The 14,172-nt window shown below is 70.7% G+C and overlaps 2 protein-coding genes across 2 annotated transcripts; both read left to right on the plus strand.

Moving 5' to 3' along the window:
- The first annotated feature begins 3,315 nt into the window (after positions 1 to 3,315).
- Positions 3,316 to 8,575, plus strand: YJU2B (YJU2 splicing factor homolog B). The gene is made up of 10 exons (XM_068171022.1): positions 3,316 to 3,413; positions 3,812 to 3,856; positions 3,986 to 4,039; positions 4,152 to 4,234; positions 4,986 to 5,041; positions 5,160 to 5,220; positions 5,323 to 5,465; positions 6,710 to 6,882; positions 7,770 to 7,908; positions 8,013 to 8,575. The coding sequence occupies exons 2-10, from the start codon at positions 3,854 to 3,856 to the stop codon at positions 8,567 to 8,569; spliced, it is 1,269 nt and encodes a 422-aa protein (XP_068027123.1). The 5' UTR covers positions 3,316 to 3,413; positions 3,812 to 3,853; the 3' UTR covers positions 8,570 to 8,575.
- Positions 8,576 to 9,627: 1,052 nt separating this feature from the next.
- Positions 9,628 to 14,045, plus strand: MRI1 (methylthioribose-1-phosphate isomerase 1; the record flags this gene model as incomplete). The annotated part of the gene is given in 14 exon segments (XM_068171021.1): positions 9,628 to 9,826; positions 10,653 to 10,708; positions 10,751 to 10,787; positions 10,863 to 10,916; positions 10,918 to 10,989; positions 10,991 to 11,022; positions 11,787 to 11,941; positions 11,944 to 11,961; positions 12,593 to 12,723; positions 12,725 to 12,751; positions 12,753 to 12,771; positions 12,896 to 13,120; positions 13,582 to 13,682; positions 13,685 to 14,045. Coding segments are annotated over 14 exon segments (1,420 nt in total), but the record flags the coding sequence as incomplete, so codon positions are not given.
- Positions 14,046 to 14,172: the final 127 nt, after the last annotated feature.

The raw sequence follows: 14,172 nt of genomic DNA on the forward strand, positions 1-14,172 counted from the left end.
CCATCCTATCCTATCCCTTTATCCATCCCATCTTATCCCGTCCTCTCCCATCCCTTTATCCCATCCTCTCCCATCCCTTTATCCCATCCCATCCTATCCTATCCCACCCTCATCCTATCCCTTTATCCCATCCTATCCCATCTCTTTATCCCATCCCATCTTATCCCATCCTATCCTATCCTATCCCATGCTTTTATCCCACCCTATCCCATCCTTTTATCCCATCCCATCCTATCCCATCCCATCCTATCCTATCCCACCCTCATCCCATCCCTTTATCCCATCCTATCCCATCCTATCCCTTTATCCCATCCCTTTATCCCATCCTATCCCATCCCTTTATCCCATCCTATCCCATCCTATCCCATCTTATCCCATCCTCTCCCATCCCTTTATCCCATCCTATCCCATTCCTTTATCCCATCCTATCCCATCCCATCCCTTTATCCCATCCTATCCCATCCTATCCCATCTCTTTATCCCATCCCATCCCATCCTATCCCTTTATCCCATCCCATCTTATCCCATCCTATCCCATCCCTTTATCCCATCCCATCCTATCCCATCCTATCCCATCTTATCCCATCCTCTCCCATCCCTTTATCCCAACCTATCCCATCCTATCCCATCTCTTTATCCCATTCCATCCTATCCCTTTATCCCATCCCATCTTATCCCGTCCTATCCCATCCCTTTATCCCATCCTATCCCATCCTATCCCATCCTCTCCCATCCTCTCCCATCCCTTTATCCCATCCCATCCTATCCCATCTTATCCCATCCTATCCCATCCTATCCCATCCTTTTATCCTATCCCATTTCTTTATCCCATCCCATCCCTTTATCCCATCCCATCCCTTTATCCCATCCCATCTTATCCCATCCTATCCCATCCTTTTATCCTATCCCATTTCTTTATCCCATCCCATCCCTTTATCCCCCCCCCCCCATTATCCCAATCCCACTCCCTCCCTCCCTTCCCTTCCCACCCCCCGGTGCCTCCCTACCCCCGGGGGTGCCCCGCGGGCCGGGGCCGGGCTCCGCTCCCCGGGTGCCCCCAGCCCCGCTGCTGGACGTCAGAGCCTTTTGTCCTGGCACTGCCTTTGTCCTGGCAACCGCGGCCACGTGCCAGGCTGCCGCCGGCGGGCACGGGCGCCAGGGCGCTGCCAGCTGCGGGGAGGGAGGGGGTGGGGGGCAGCAGGGCCAAGGGCACCCCCTCCCCCCCCCCCCCCGCGGACCCTCCTGCCCCCCCGCCCGACCCCCTCGGCTTGGCCTCTTTGCCCTCACCAACCCCTGCCACGGATGATGCCCATGGGGAGGGGTGGCAGTGGCAAGGCTCGGGTGGTGCCATCCTGCCGATGCCCGCCGGGAGTTGGTAGTCCCCAGAGCCCCACAGACCCCCCTCAGATGCCCCAATACCCACCCGCGACCCCCACGACCCCCTCAGCCCTTGGCTGGCTGGTGCCAGCGGTGCCAGCTGTGCCACGTTCCAGCAGTGAGGAACCAGTGCCAAGCTCGGGGGTGCCCTGGCAGGGCTGGGGGTGGTGGGTAGGGTCCCCAATGCCCTCTGGCATCACCAGGGTGCAGTGGCCGCTCGCAGCCCCCCCCCCCCCCCCAATGGCAGGAGCTTGGCACTGCCCAGGGCCGGGATGTGGCACCGAGGCGCTGGGGGACAGCCCCCTCAGAACCACCACCCACCCGGGGCGCCCGGCAGCGCCTGGCAGCCCTGTGACCGCTGTGGTGCCCACACCCGGGGCTGGCACGTGTGTGCCCGGCGGGCAGGCGCGTGCGGGCGCGGGGGGTGGCCGCGGGCAGCGCTGCCAGGCTCCGGGCTCAGCACTTTCCCTGGCCGGCTGCCGGCGTCGAGGTGCCAACACCACCCCCGTGCCAGGCGCTGGTGGGGGGCACCTGGCCTGGCTCCTACCACCCAGGTGGGCCCCTGAGACTACCCCCCCCCCTCCCCCCCGCCCCGGAGCCAGCCCCTGGTTGTGGGTGGCCTGGCCGCGGTGCCCCCCTTGCCCGCTGGCAGATGGGCATCCAAGGGTGCCAGCGGCCGGCGTGGGCACCGCCGGGGGGGCACCGCAGCCCCGCGCCGGCTCCGGCCCTGCTGCCAGGGAGGGCTTTCTCCACGGTGCGGGAAGGAGGGCAGGATGAGGCCCCCGCAGCGGATCTGGGATGCCCAGGCTGTGCCAACCTGGCCACCCTGCTGCGGGCGCATCCTGCACCGCCTCCCAGCCTGGCACTGCCAGCTCCGCAGCCCTGGCTCGGTTCCCCCCCCCGGTACAAACCCAGCGCCGGTGCTTTGGCATCGCCCACCGGATCCTGCCCCACCCCCCAGCCGTGGCGCTGCCACCCGCCCAGGTGTGTGCCAGGGCTGGCTGTGCCAGGGCTGGCTGTGCCAGGGCTGGCTGTGCCAGGGCTGTGCTAGGGGCGCCGCGGGGCCACATCCTGCCGCGCGCAAAGCTCAGCAGGGTCCTGGGGCAGCGCCTGGCAGCGGGGGCACAGCTCGGGGCAGCCAATGCCCCCCCGGGCAGCACCAACCTTGCCACCCTCTGTGCCCAGCACCAGCTGCGGCCCACCGGGGGGGCGCCAGAGAGCCCGCGGGGGGCACAGCCACGGGGAGGGAAGGGCTGGGCCACGGGGGGGGGTGGGGTCGGGGAGGGTCAGGGACACTCCTGAGTCCTGCGGACCTGCCCCGGGGTGATGCTGGCACAGCGCTGGGGCAGCCGTGGGGCACACGTGGGGCTGGTTGCCATGGCAACCACGCCCCCCCCCCCCCGCTTGCCACTGGCCCCGTGGCCGGGCTCGGGCGGCGGTTCCGGTTGGCCACGGGCACCCCTGGGCTGCCGGTCGCCACGGGCCGCGTTGCCGGGGGCGGGCGGTGGTCCCGGTGGCCACGGGTTGCTAAGGCTGCGGTCGCCAAGGCTCCCCGCTGCCACGAGCCGCCGTAGGTGGCGGCGCTGCGGTGCCGTAAAGCCGAGCGGGGAAGCGGAGAACCGGGAGGGGGGGGTGGTGGTGGAGGGCTGGCAGGCGGCGGCGCTGCGGTGCCGTAAAGCCGAGGCAGGGAAGCGGGGAACCGGGGCGGGGGGTGGTGGAGGGCTGGCAGGCGGCGGCGCTGCGGTGCCGTAAGCCGAGCGGGGCAGCGGGGAACCGGAGGCGGGGTGGTGGTGGTGGAGGGCTGGCAGGCGGCGGCGCTGCGGTGCCGTAAAGCCGAGCGGGGCTGGCGGGCACGTGGAGCAGCAGTGCGCAAGCGCGGGGGCTGCGGGAGGGGCGGGGCCGCCCGCCAGGACACGCCTCTTATTGGGCGGTATCGACGTCCCGCCCCCTTCTCCTCCCCCCGTGACGTAGAGGAAGGGGCGGGGCCTGAGGAGCGCAGCCGGAAGCGGTCGGTGGGGACGGAGGAAGGCGTCCGGGTACGGGGTGGGGGTCCCGGGGCTGGGGACTGGGAGGGGGGAAGCGGAGTCCCAGCACCGATTTGGGACCGGGGGCTCCATCCTGGGAGGGGGGAGCGGAGCCCCAGCACCGATTTGGGACCGGGGACTCCGTACTGGGAGGGGGGAGCGGAGTCCCAGCACCGATCTGGGACCGGGGGGCTCCGTACTGGGAGGGGGGAGCGGAGCCCCAGCACCGATTTGGGACCGGGGGCTCCATACTGGGAGGGGGAGCGGAGCCCAGCACTGATTTGGGGAGCAGGGGCTCCATATGGGGAGGGGGTCCTTGCCCCCTTCCCCCTCTGCAACCAGTGGCCCCCGACTGGGAGGCTGCCCCAGGGCTGCCCCTGCTGATGGTTGCTCTTCCTCCCCCTCCCCAGGTCCCTGTTTCCTTGCTCCTGCAGCGCTAGAGACCCTCAGCCATGGTGAGTGTGGCCAGGCACGGCCCCCCCGGGGCCACTGTGGCCATGCCAGGGCCGCTGTGGCCACCCCAATGTCCCTCCCCCCCCGGCTCTAACCTTCTGTTCTCTGTTCCCCTCCCTCCCCCCGCCCAGGGCGAGCGCAAGGGCACCAACAAGTATTACCCTCCCGACTTCGACCCAGCCAAGGTGAGGAGCTTTGGGAGGGGGGTCCTGGGGGTGGCAGTGGGGGTTGGGGGGTGCCAAGGAGTCACCCAGACCCCCCCCGACCCCCATTTGTGTGCCTGTCCCCCCCTGGCAGCATGGCTCCCTCAACAAGTACCACCACAGCCACCCGCTGCGGGAGCGTGCCCGCAAGCTGGCCCAGGGCATCCTCATCATCAGGTGAGGGGGCAGCCCCCGGGGGGGCTGGGGGCAAAGCCAGAGGGGGGGCTGGGGGCAGCACCAGGGGAGCTGGGGGCAGCCCCTGAGGGGGGGCTGGGGGCAAAGCCAGAGGGGGGCAGAGGACAGCACCAGGGGAGCTGGGGGCAGCACCCAAGGGGGCTTGGGGTGAAAAACCAGAGGAGGGTCTGGGGGCAGCACTTGAGGAGGGGCTGAGGACAACACCAGGGGACCTGGGGGCAGAACCCAAGTGGAGCTTGGGGGCAGCACCCGAGGGGGGGCTGGGGGCAGCACCAGGGGACCTGGGGGCAGATCCTAAGGGGGGGCTGGGGGCAAACCCAGAAGAGTGGCAGAGGACAGCACCAGGGGAGCTGGGGGCAGCCCCTGAGGGGGGGGCTGGGGGCAGCACCAGAGGACCTGGGGGCAGCACCCAAGGGGGGCTTGGGGTGAAAACCAGAGGAGGGGCTGGGGGCAGCACCTGAGGGGGGGCTGGGGGCAAACCCAGAGGGGGGGCAGAGGACAGCACCGGGGGGGCTGGGGGCAGAACCTAAGGGGGAGCTGGGGGCAGCACCAGGGGACCTGGGGGCAGATCCTAAGGGGGGGCTGGGGGCAAACCCAGAGGGTTGGCAGAGGACAGCACCAGGGGAGCTGGGGGCAGAACCCAAGGGGGGCTTGCAGCCTGGAGCCTTCCCTGGCTGGGGCTGAGGCTTGTCCCCTGTGTCCCCCCCCCCGTGGCCGTGCTGGTGCCCCCCAGGTTCGAGATGCCTTACAACATCTGGTGTGAGGGCTGCAAGAACCACATCGGGATGGGTGAGCGCCCCTGCTGGCCCCCTAGGTGGATCCTGGGTGGATCCTGGGTGGATCCCAGCCCTGCCCTGCTGCGGGCAGGGGGCTCTGATCCCCCTCCCCTCCCCTCCCCCCCACCCAGGGGTCCGCTACAACGCCGAGAAGAAGAAGGTTGGCTCCTACTACACGACGCCCATCTACAGGTGGGGGCTGGGGCTCCCTTCTCCTCCTTGGGGGGGGGCTCAGGGCCGGCAGGGACCCCCTCCCCAGCCCCCCCTGAGCCTGCCCCCCGCCCCCCTGCCCAGGTTCAGGATGAAGTGCCACCTCTGTGTCAACTACATCGAGCTGCAGACCGACCCCGCGGGCTGCGACTACGTCATCGTCAGCGGCGCCCGGCGCAAGGAGGAGCGCTGGGACATGGGCGACAACCAGCAGCTCCTGCCCACGGGTCAGCGCCCCCCCCGGGCACCAGCGCCCCCCCCCCGGGCACCAGTGCCCCCCCCCGGAGCGGCACAGGGCCGGCAGGGCAGCGTTAGGGCTCGGGGAAGGAGGGGGGCACGGTGGGCAATGAGCTCCCCGTGGGTCAGGAAGGAGCCCCCCGGGGCGGCGCGTCGGGGGTGGGGGCTGAGCGCCGCAGCTGGGGACACAGGGAGGGGGAAGGGGGAAGGAGCTCAGGAGGTTTGGTGATGATCCCCAGCTGGGAAAGGCTTTGGCTGAGCCACCCTGAAGGCTCTGAGGCCATTCCCTGCCTGGATCCCCCCTGCCCAGATCCCCCCCCTCTAGCCCTGCCTGGATCCCCCTGCCTGGATCCCTCCCCTCCAGCCTGCTCAGATCCCCCCTGCCTAGATGGATCCCCCTCCCCTTCAGCCCTGCCTGGATCCTTCCCCTCCAGCCCCGCCTGGATCCCCCTGCCTGGATCCTCCCCTCCAGCCCCGCCTGGATCCCCCTGCCTGGATCCCTCCCCTCCAGCCCCGCCTGGATCCCCCTGCCTGGATCCCTCCCCTCCAGCCCTGCCTGGATCCCCCTGCCTGGATCCCCCCCCTCCAGCCCTGCCTGGATCCCCCTACCTGGATCCCTCCCCTCCAGCCCTGCCCACATCCCCCTGCCTGGATCCTTGCCCTTCAGCCCTGCCTGGATCCCCCTGCCTGGATCCTTGCCCTTCAGCCCCTGCCTGGATCCCCCTGCCTGGATCCTTCCCCTCCAGCCCTGCCTGGATCCCCCTGCCTGGATCCTTCCCCTCCAGCCCTGCCTGGATCCTTCCCCTCCAGCCCTGCCTGGATGCCCCCCCCTCCAGCCCTCCCGGATCCCCCTGCCCGGATCCCCCTGCCCGGATCCCCCTGCCCAGATCCTTCCCCTCCAGCCCTGCCCAGATCCCCCTGCTCAGATGCCTCCCCTCCAGCCCTGCCTGGATCCCCCTGCCTGGATTCTTCCCCTCCAGCCCTTCCTGGATCCCCCCCCTCCAGCCTGCCCAGATCCCCCTGCCTAGATGGATCCCCCCCTCCAGCCCTGCCTGGATCCCCCTGCCCGGATCCCTCCCCTCCAGCTCTCTCTGTCTGCAGCAAACCTCCCGAGGGTGCCCTCAGTGCCACCCTGCCAGGTCCCCAGCCCAGAGGGTTGGGCAGGGCTGGTGCCAAGCCTCTGGGGGCTGCCCTCCCCAAGTCCTCCCCCACCCCCTTGGCTGTGCCCCCCCAGAGCGAGAGGAGAAGGAGAAGCTGGAGACCGATGCCATGTTCCGGCTGGAGCACGGCGTGGCCGACCGGGCAGCCCTGCAGCGGGCAGTGCCCACCTTGGCCACCCTGCAGCAGGCCCAGAGCGCCTGGAAGGATGACTTTGGCCTCAACAGTCGCCTGAGGAGGCGCTTCAGGGTGAGCTGGGACCCCCAGGCAGCCCCCCCCCAGCACCAGGGCTCCAGGGCTGGGGGCTGCAGCACTGCCCCTGGGCAGCAGCCTGGCACAGGCCTGGCACAGCCCTGCAGGCAGCAGCAGCTCTGCCCCTGGGCAGCAGCCTGGCACAGGCCTGGCACAGCCCTGCAGGCAGCAGCAGCTCTGCCCCTGGGCAGCAGCCTGGCACAGGCCTGGCACAGCCCTGCAGGCAGCAGCAGCTCTGCCCCTGGGCAGCAGCCTGGCACAGGCCTGGCACAGCCCTGCAGGCAGCAGCAGCTCTGCCCCTGGCCAAGCTCAGCCTTGCCCTGGGGGCAGCTCCAGCTTGGGGCCTCTGGGGCCAGAGCTTGGGAGCAGAGCTCAGAGGGCACCAAGCTGCTGGCAGGGAGCTGCAGAGAGCCAGAAGGGCTTCCCTCAGCCTCCTCTGCTGCAGCCTCCACCCCCCCAGGGCCCTCAGCTGCTCCCCACAGCCCCCCCAGACCCTTCCCCTCCTCCTCCAGACCCTGCCCCTCCTTCTCTTCCTCCCAGACCCTTACCCTCTCCTCACCCAGGCCCTTCCCCTCCTCCTTCTCCTCCAGACCCTTCCTCTCCTCCTCCTTCTCCCCCAGACCCTTCCCCTCCTCATCCCTCAGCCCCTTCCCCACCTTCCTTTGCCCCTCCTCTGCCTCACCTGCCCACCCCTGCCCCCCAGCTCCCCAGTGCTGCCCTCCCCAGTGCCAGGGAGAGCCCTGCTGGGCAGCAGGGCACCGAGGGAGCTCCTCCTGCCCCCTCTCTACCCTCCCCCAGCCCCAGCCCTGGGAGCTCCCCCAGGAACCGCCTGGGGCAGCTGAGGCAGACCCCTCCCCACCTTCCCCTTGCCCCCCCACCACCAGGAGGAGAAGAAGATCCTTCGTGAGGAGGAGGAGGAGGCAGCAGCCCTGCAGGCCAGGGCCGGGCTCAGCATCCCCCTGCTGCCCGAGGCCGAGGCCGACCGGCGCCTGGCAGCGCTGCTCAAGTACCACAGCCCCGACTGTGAGTGGGGAGGGGGCTCCGGGGGGGCTCGGGGGAGGGGGTCTCTGCCTCTCTGTGACCTCCCCCCCTCCAAGCCTGCTGTCGTTGCCCCCTCCCCCCCGCAGCCTACGAGGAGAAGCAGAGGATGAAGAGGACGGAGATCTCCTCCCGCTCCTGGTTCCCCTCCGCCGCCCCCAGCAAGGCTGGGGAGACCCTCAGGAAATTGGGGCTGGGGGCTCGAGGGCTCTGGGGGGGGGGCTGTGGGGGTCCCACCCCCAGCACCAGCAGCCCCCTCCCCTCCCCAGCCCCTCCAGCCACCCCTGCCAGGCTGGGCATCGTGCGGCGCCGCTCCGCAGAGGGGCAAGGGGAGGGGGGGGAGGCAGAGGGGCAGGGGCAGGGACCCCCCCCCAGCCCTCCCTCCCCCCAAATCGTGGGTCCGGGGAGGGGGAGGGGATGCCCCCCCCCGCGCCCCCCGTGCCCCCTGCCCCCCACCCCACTGCCTCCCTCGTTGCTGACTACTCTGACTCCAGCTCTGAGGCTGAGACCCCCTGAGGAGGCTTTGGGGCTGGACCCTCCCTCCCCTCACCCCCCCCCAGCTCCCTGCCCTCCCCCCTCAGGCTGGTCCTGGGGGGGCCCCAAGCCCCCTCCCTCTAATTTATATCCCCCCTCCCCCCCCCATTAAAAGCTGTTCTTGAGGTGGTGTCTCTCTGTGTGTGGCTGCAGCCCCCTCCCCATTTCACCCTGGCACAGGGACCACCCCCGGGAGGGGTCCTGGGGTGGGGGTCCCTGCTCTGCCCCCCAAGGTCAGACACGGGGCGGGGGGGGAGTCCCCACAGCCCCCTGCCCAGGTGCCCCCAGACCCCAACCCCAGTCCCTCTCCTGCCCCCAGACCCTCTTTTTGCCCCTCCCCACCAGACTTCCCCAGTCCCTGTTGCCCCCAGACCCATTCCAGATCCTCTTTGGCCCCTCCCACTCCCTCTGTTTCCCGCAGACCCCAGACCCTCTGTTGCCCCCAGACCCATTCTGGACCCTCTTTTGCACCCCTCCCCCCCCCAACCTTCTCCCCCCCCAACCTTCTCCCCTCCCTCTGTTGCCCCCAGACCCATTCTGGACCCTCTTTTGCCCCCTCCCCCCAGCCTTCTCCCCCCTCCCAACCTTCTCTCCCCCTCTGTTGCCCCCAGACCCATTCCAGATCCTCTTTGGCTCCTCCCCCTCCCTCTGTTTCCCGCAGACCCCAGACGCTCTGTTGCCCCCAGACCCATTCTGGACCCTCCTTTGCCCCCTCCCCCCTAACCTTCTCCCCCCTCCCAACCTTCTCCCCCCCTCTCTGTTGCCCCCAGACCCATTCTGGACCCTCTTTTGCCCCCCTCCCCCCCAACCTTCTCCCCCTCTCTGTTGCCCCCAGACCCATTCCAGATCCTCTTTGGCCCCTCCCACTCCCTCTGTTTGCCGCAGACCCCAGACCCTCTCTTGCCATTCTGGACCCTCTTTTGCCCCCCTCCCCCCCCTAACCTTCTCCCCCTCTCTGTTGCCCCCAGACCCATTCTGGACCCTCTTTTGCCCCCTGCCCCCCAACCTTCTCCTCCCCTCTGTTGCCCCCAGACCCATTCGGACCCTCTTTTGCCCCCTCCCCCCGCCCCCAGGCTGCCCCTCTGCTGCCCCCCTCCAGCCCTCCCTCGCTCGCAGACCCCTCCCCAGACCCCTCCCCAGTCCCCTCCCCCGTTCGGCGGCCAGGCGGCGCCGGGGTGGGGGTTGGGGGCACCGGAAGCCCCGGGCCTGGGTTTCCGCCGCCGCCGCCGCTGCCGGGATGGCTCTGGAGGCGATCCGGTACCGCCGGGGGTCCCTGCAGATCCTCAACCAGCTGCTGCTGCCCGGGGAGCTCCGGTATGAGTCGGTGCCCGGCGTGGAGCGAGCCTGGAGGGCGATCGCCGACATGGAGGTGAGCGGAGCACCGGCACCCGCCCCCCGGTACCGGGACCCGCCGAGCACCGGGACCCTTCCCCTTAGCACCGGGACCCTTCCCCCGGTACCGGGACCCGCCGAGCACCGGGACCCTTCCCCTTAGCCCCGGGACCCCCTCCCCGTAGCCCCGGGACCCTTCCCCTAGCCCCGGGACCCTTCCCCTAGCCCCGGAGATCCTTCCCGTAGCCCGGGACCCCTTCCCCGTAGCCCCGGACCCCTTCCCCTTAGCCCCGGGACCCCCTTCCCTAGCCCCAGGACCCTTCCCCTAGCCCCGGGACCCTTCTCCTAGCCCCGGGACCCTTCCCCTAGCCCCGGGACCCTTCCCTAGCCCCGGAGATCCTTCCCGTAGCCCGGGACCCTTCCCCGTAGCCCCGGGACCCCCTTCCCCTTAGCCCCGGACCCCTTCCCCTAGCCCCAGGACCCTTCCTAGCCCCGGGACTCCTTCTCCTAGCCCCGGGACCCTTCCCCTAGCCCCGGGACCCCTTCCCCTTAGCCCCGGGACCCCTTCCCCGTAGCCCCGGGACCCTTCCCCGTAGCCCCGGGACCCTCCCCGTAGCCCGGGACCCCTTCCCCTAGCCCCGGGACCCCTTCCCCTTAGCCCCGGGACCCTTCCCGTAGCCCCGGGACCCTTCCCCTAGTCCCGGGACCCTATCCTCAGCACCGGAGACCCCTTTCCTACCCCCGGGGACACCCCCCCGCCGTAGCCCGGGGAGCAGCCCCGGGGAGCAGCCCCCGGGAGCGGCACGCAGGGGTCCGGGGGGTGGCTTTGGGGCCGGGCACCGATCCGGTAGCTGCCCCGGTAGGTGCGGGGAGCCCCGGCCATAGCCCTGGTCGGTTGCCTGAGCCTGGCGGTGGAGCTGGCGGGGGGCTCGAGGCTGCGGCGGGGGGGCTCGGAGGCTGCGGCGGGGGGCTCGGAGGCGGCGGCGGGGGGCTCGGAGGCGGCGGCGGCGGCGGGGGGCTCGGAGGCTGCGGCGGGGGGCTCGGAGGCGGCGGCTGCGGCGGGGGGCTCGGAGGCGGCGGCGGCGCTGGAGGCTTTCGTGGAGCAGCGGCTCCGGTACCTGCTCACAGGCGAGACCGACGGCGGTCAACCTGGCCCGGAGGGCTCAGCGGCTCCTGGCCTTCATCCGCCGGCGGCTGCAGGACCCCCGGGGTCACCGCCCAGGGGCTGCGGGAGAGGTAACCGGAGCCGGCCCCGGGATGGCACCGGGACGGGAGCGGGGCAGCAGCGGGGGAGGGGGCGCTGGGGGAGGGGGGGTACCGGTGTCCGCTGGGGGCTGTTGGGGTGGCATTAGGGGGAGGTAGGGTGCCAGGAGGGGTACGGGGGGGGTACTGGTGCCCCACTGGGGGCTTTAGGGTGGCATTTGGGGGGTATAGGATGCCGGGGGGGGTACTGTGCCCACTGGGGGCTGTTGGGGTGGCATGGGGGGGGATATAGGGTGCCAGGAGGGGTACTGGGGGGGGTACACGGTGCCCAGTGCGGGGGGGGTTGAGGTGGCATGGGGGGTACTGGGGGGGTACTGGTGCCCACTGGGGGCTTTTGGGGTTGGTATTAGGGGGTGTAGGGTACGAGGAGGGGTACTGGGGGGGCTCCCGGTGCCCACTGGGGGTTTCTGGGGTGGCATTAGGGGGGTTGTAGGGTGCCGGGGGGGTACTGGGGGGGCTCCCAGTGCCCACTGGGGGCTTTTGGGGTGGTATTAGGGGGGTGTAGGGTACGAGGAGGGGTACTGGAGGGGCTCCCGGTGCCCACTGGGGGCTTTGGGGTGGCATTAGGGGGGTTGTAGGGTGCCGGGGGGGTACTGGGGGGGGCTCCCAGTGCCACTGGGGGCTTTGGGGTGGCATAGGGGGGTGTAGGGTACGAGGAGGGGTACTGGGGGGGCTCCCGCTGCCCAGCGGGGGCTGGTTTGGGGGTGCCAGCTCCCCGGCTTCGCCCCCCCCCCAGCAATCCTGGAGCACATCGAGGGGCTGCTGGAGCAGGACCGGGAGGTGAATCGGCGCATCGGGGGGCACGGAGCGGGGCACATCCTGTGCCACCTCCCCGAGGGTGCCAGCGTCACCATCCTCACCCACTGCAACACCGGCACCCTGGCCACCGCCGCTACGGCACCGCCCTGGGTACGGCGCCGGGGGGGGCACCGGGGGGGCACTGCCCTGAGCTCCTCCCCCCCCAAAGGTGGCTTTGGTCTGGGATGGAAGCAGCAGGGGGAGAGGCACCGAGCTGGGTGCTGCACCCATGGGTGCCAGGGTGGCATTGGGGACTGGCAGCGAGCTGGGTGCTGCACTCATGGGTGGCATTGGGGACTGGCACCGAGCTGGGTGCTGCACCCATGGGTGGCATTGGGGGACTGGCAGTGAGCTGGGTGCTGCACCCATGGGTCCCAGGGTGGCATTGGGGACTGGCACCGAGCTGGGTGCTGTACCCATGGGTGCTAGGGTGGCATTGGGGACTGGCACCGAGCTGGGTGCTGCACCCATGGGTGCTGGGGGTGGTCTTGGGGACTACCAGTGAGCTGGGTGCTGCCCCGGGGTGTCCCTTGGGGGACAGCCACCCCACACCTCCTGGTCTCACCCTGCCTCACTCCCTCCCTCCCTCTCTCCCTCCCTCCCTCTCTCCCTCCCTCCCTCTCTCCCTCCCTCCCTCTCTTCCTCCCTCTCTTCCTCCCTCTCTTCCTCCCCTCTCTTCCTCCCTCTCTTCCTCCCTCTCTTCCTCCCTCCTCCCTCCCCATCCCCGTGGCGCCCCCCGCAGGCATCGTGCGGGCGCTGCACGCCCCGGGCCGCCTGCGCCGGGTGCTGTGCACCGAGACCCGGCCTTGCAACCAGGGCGGGTGGCTGACGGCGGCCGAGCTGCTGCACGACGGCGTCCCGGCCACGCTGATTCGCCGACGGCGCCGCCGCCGCCGCCATGCCGGCACCGAGGGGTCCAAGGTGAGCGGCGGCGGCACCGCGGCGGCAGCGGCGGCCGGGGGGGGTGAGGAGGGTGAGAGGGACCTCCCCTTTCGCCGCCCCCTCGCTGAGCCCCCTCCCCTCCCCGCCCCTCGCTGTGCCCCAGCGGTGGTGGTCGGCGCCGACCGCGTGGCAGCCAACGGCGACACCGCCAACAAGATTGGCACCTACCAGCTGGCGGTGGCGGCGCAGTACCACCGGGTCCCCTTCTACGTGGCGGCCCCCAGCTCCTCCTGCGACCTGGAGATGGCTTCCGGGGGGGAGATCCCCATCGAGGAGCGGTCCCGGCGGGAGCTCACCCACCTGCAGGGCATGCGGCTGGCACCCGAGGGTAGGGGGCGCGGGGCTGGGGAGGGGGCGTAAGAGTGGGTGGCACACGGCGGGGGTCTGCCCGGGTTGGTGGGGTGTCCTCTGGGGGGCGTCGGGGGGGGGGGGGGGGGTCCCCCTGGGTCTCATAGGAGTGGGTGGCACGGGGGGGGCTCTGGTGCGTGTTCTGGCGCTGGATGGGGGTTGTGTCCCCCGGGGTGGGTGTTCCACCCCCAGGTGGGGGTTGTGTGTCCCCGGGTGGGTGTCATGGGTGTCCCCCGGGTGGGTGTTATGTTCCCCTGGGTGGGTGTCCTTGGGTGGGTGTCCCACGGAGCTGATGCAAGTGAACCCCCGGGGGGGTTCCCTATAAGGGATATGTAGGACGGGGCGGAGGGACGACCCTTATAGAGGGCAGGGGTCGCCGTCCCTGCTGGGGGAGGGGGAGCCGGCAGAGCCCCCTTTGACCCTTCCCCTTCCCTCCTCCAGGGATCGACGTTTGGAACCCGGCCTTCGACGTCACCCCCCACGAGCTGATCACGGGGGGGATCGTCACCGAGTGGGGAGTCCTTTGCCCCCAGGGGAGCTGCGCCGGGCGCTGGCGGAGCGGGGCGGCGCTGGCGGGGGGGCAGCAGTAAAAGGCTTTGACCCGCGGCAGCGTTTCCGCCTCGCTCCATCCCGGCGTGCACCGCGGGCCCTGCCCGCTTGCTTGTGGGCGTGCACCTGGCGCTGCCCGCTGTATCCCGGGCATGCTCCGCGGCCTGCCCCGCTGAGCCCTGGGCGTGCGCCGCGGCCCGCTCGGCTGTATCCCGGCATGCCCCGCGCGCGGAGCACCCGGAAGCGCCTCGGTGCCATGGCCCAGGGCACGCCGAAGGCCGTGGCGAAGCGGCCCGGGAGAGCGGCGGCGGCGGCGCAGGCCCAGGCGCGGGCTGTGCGGGGGCCGCGGAAGGGAGGTGAGGGGCGGGCGGCAGCCGGAGCGGTGGTGGTTTGGAGGCGGGGGGGGGCCGGCAGGGGCTCCTGCTCGGGGGGAGCTCCTGGGGCTGGAGGGGGAAGCGGGGCGCGGGGAGGGCTCCGCCGCTT

Source organism: Melanerpes formicivorus, unplaced genomic scaffold, assembly GCF_026170545.1.
Source record: "Melanerpes formicivorus ecotype bairdi unplaced genomic scaffold, bMelFor1.0.p_v2 SCAF_1235, whole genome shotgun sequence".
Taxonomy (NCBI): Eukaryota; Metazoa; Chordata; class Aves; order Piciformes; family Picidae; genus Melanerpes; species Melanerpes formicivorus.

Excerpts from the sequence above, each read along its gene's own strand:
- YJU2B (XM_068171022.1), top strand. Across the intron at positions 4,235-4,985 it reads CAGGGCATCCTCATCATCAG|GTTCGAGATGCCTTACAACA; the intron begins GTGAGGGGGCAG and ends GGTGCCCCCCAG. Across the intron at positions 6,883-7,769 it reads GCCTGAGGAGGCGCTTCAGG|GAGGAGAAGAAGATCCTTCG; the intron begins GTGAGCTGGGAC and ends CCCCACCACCAG.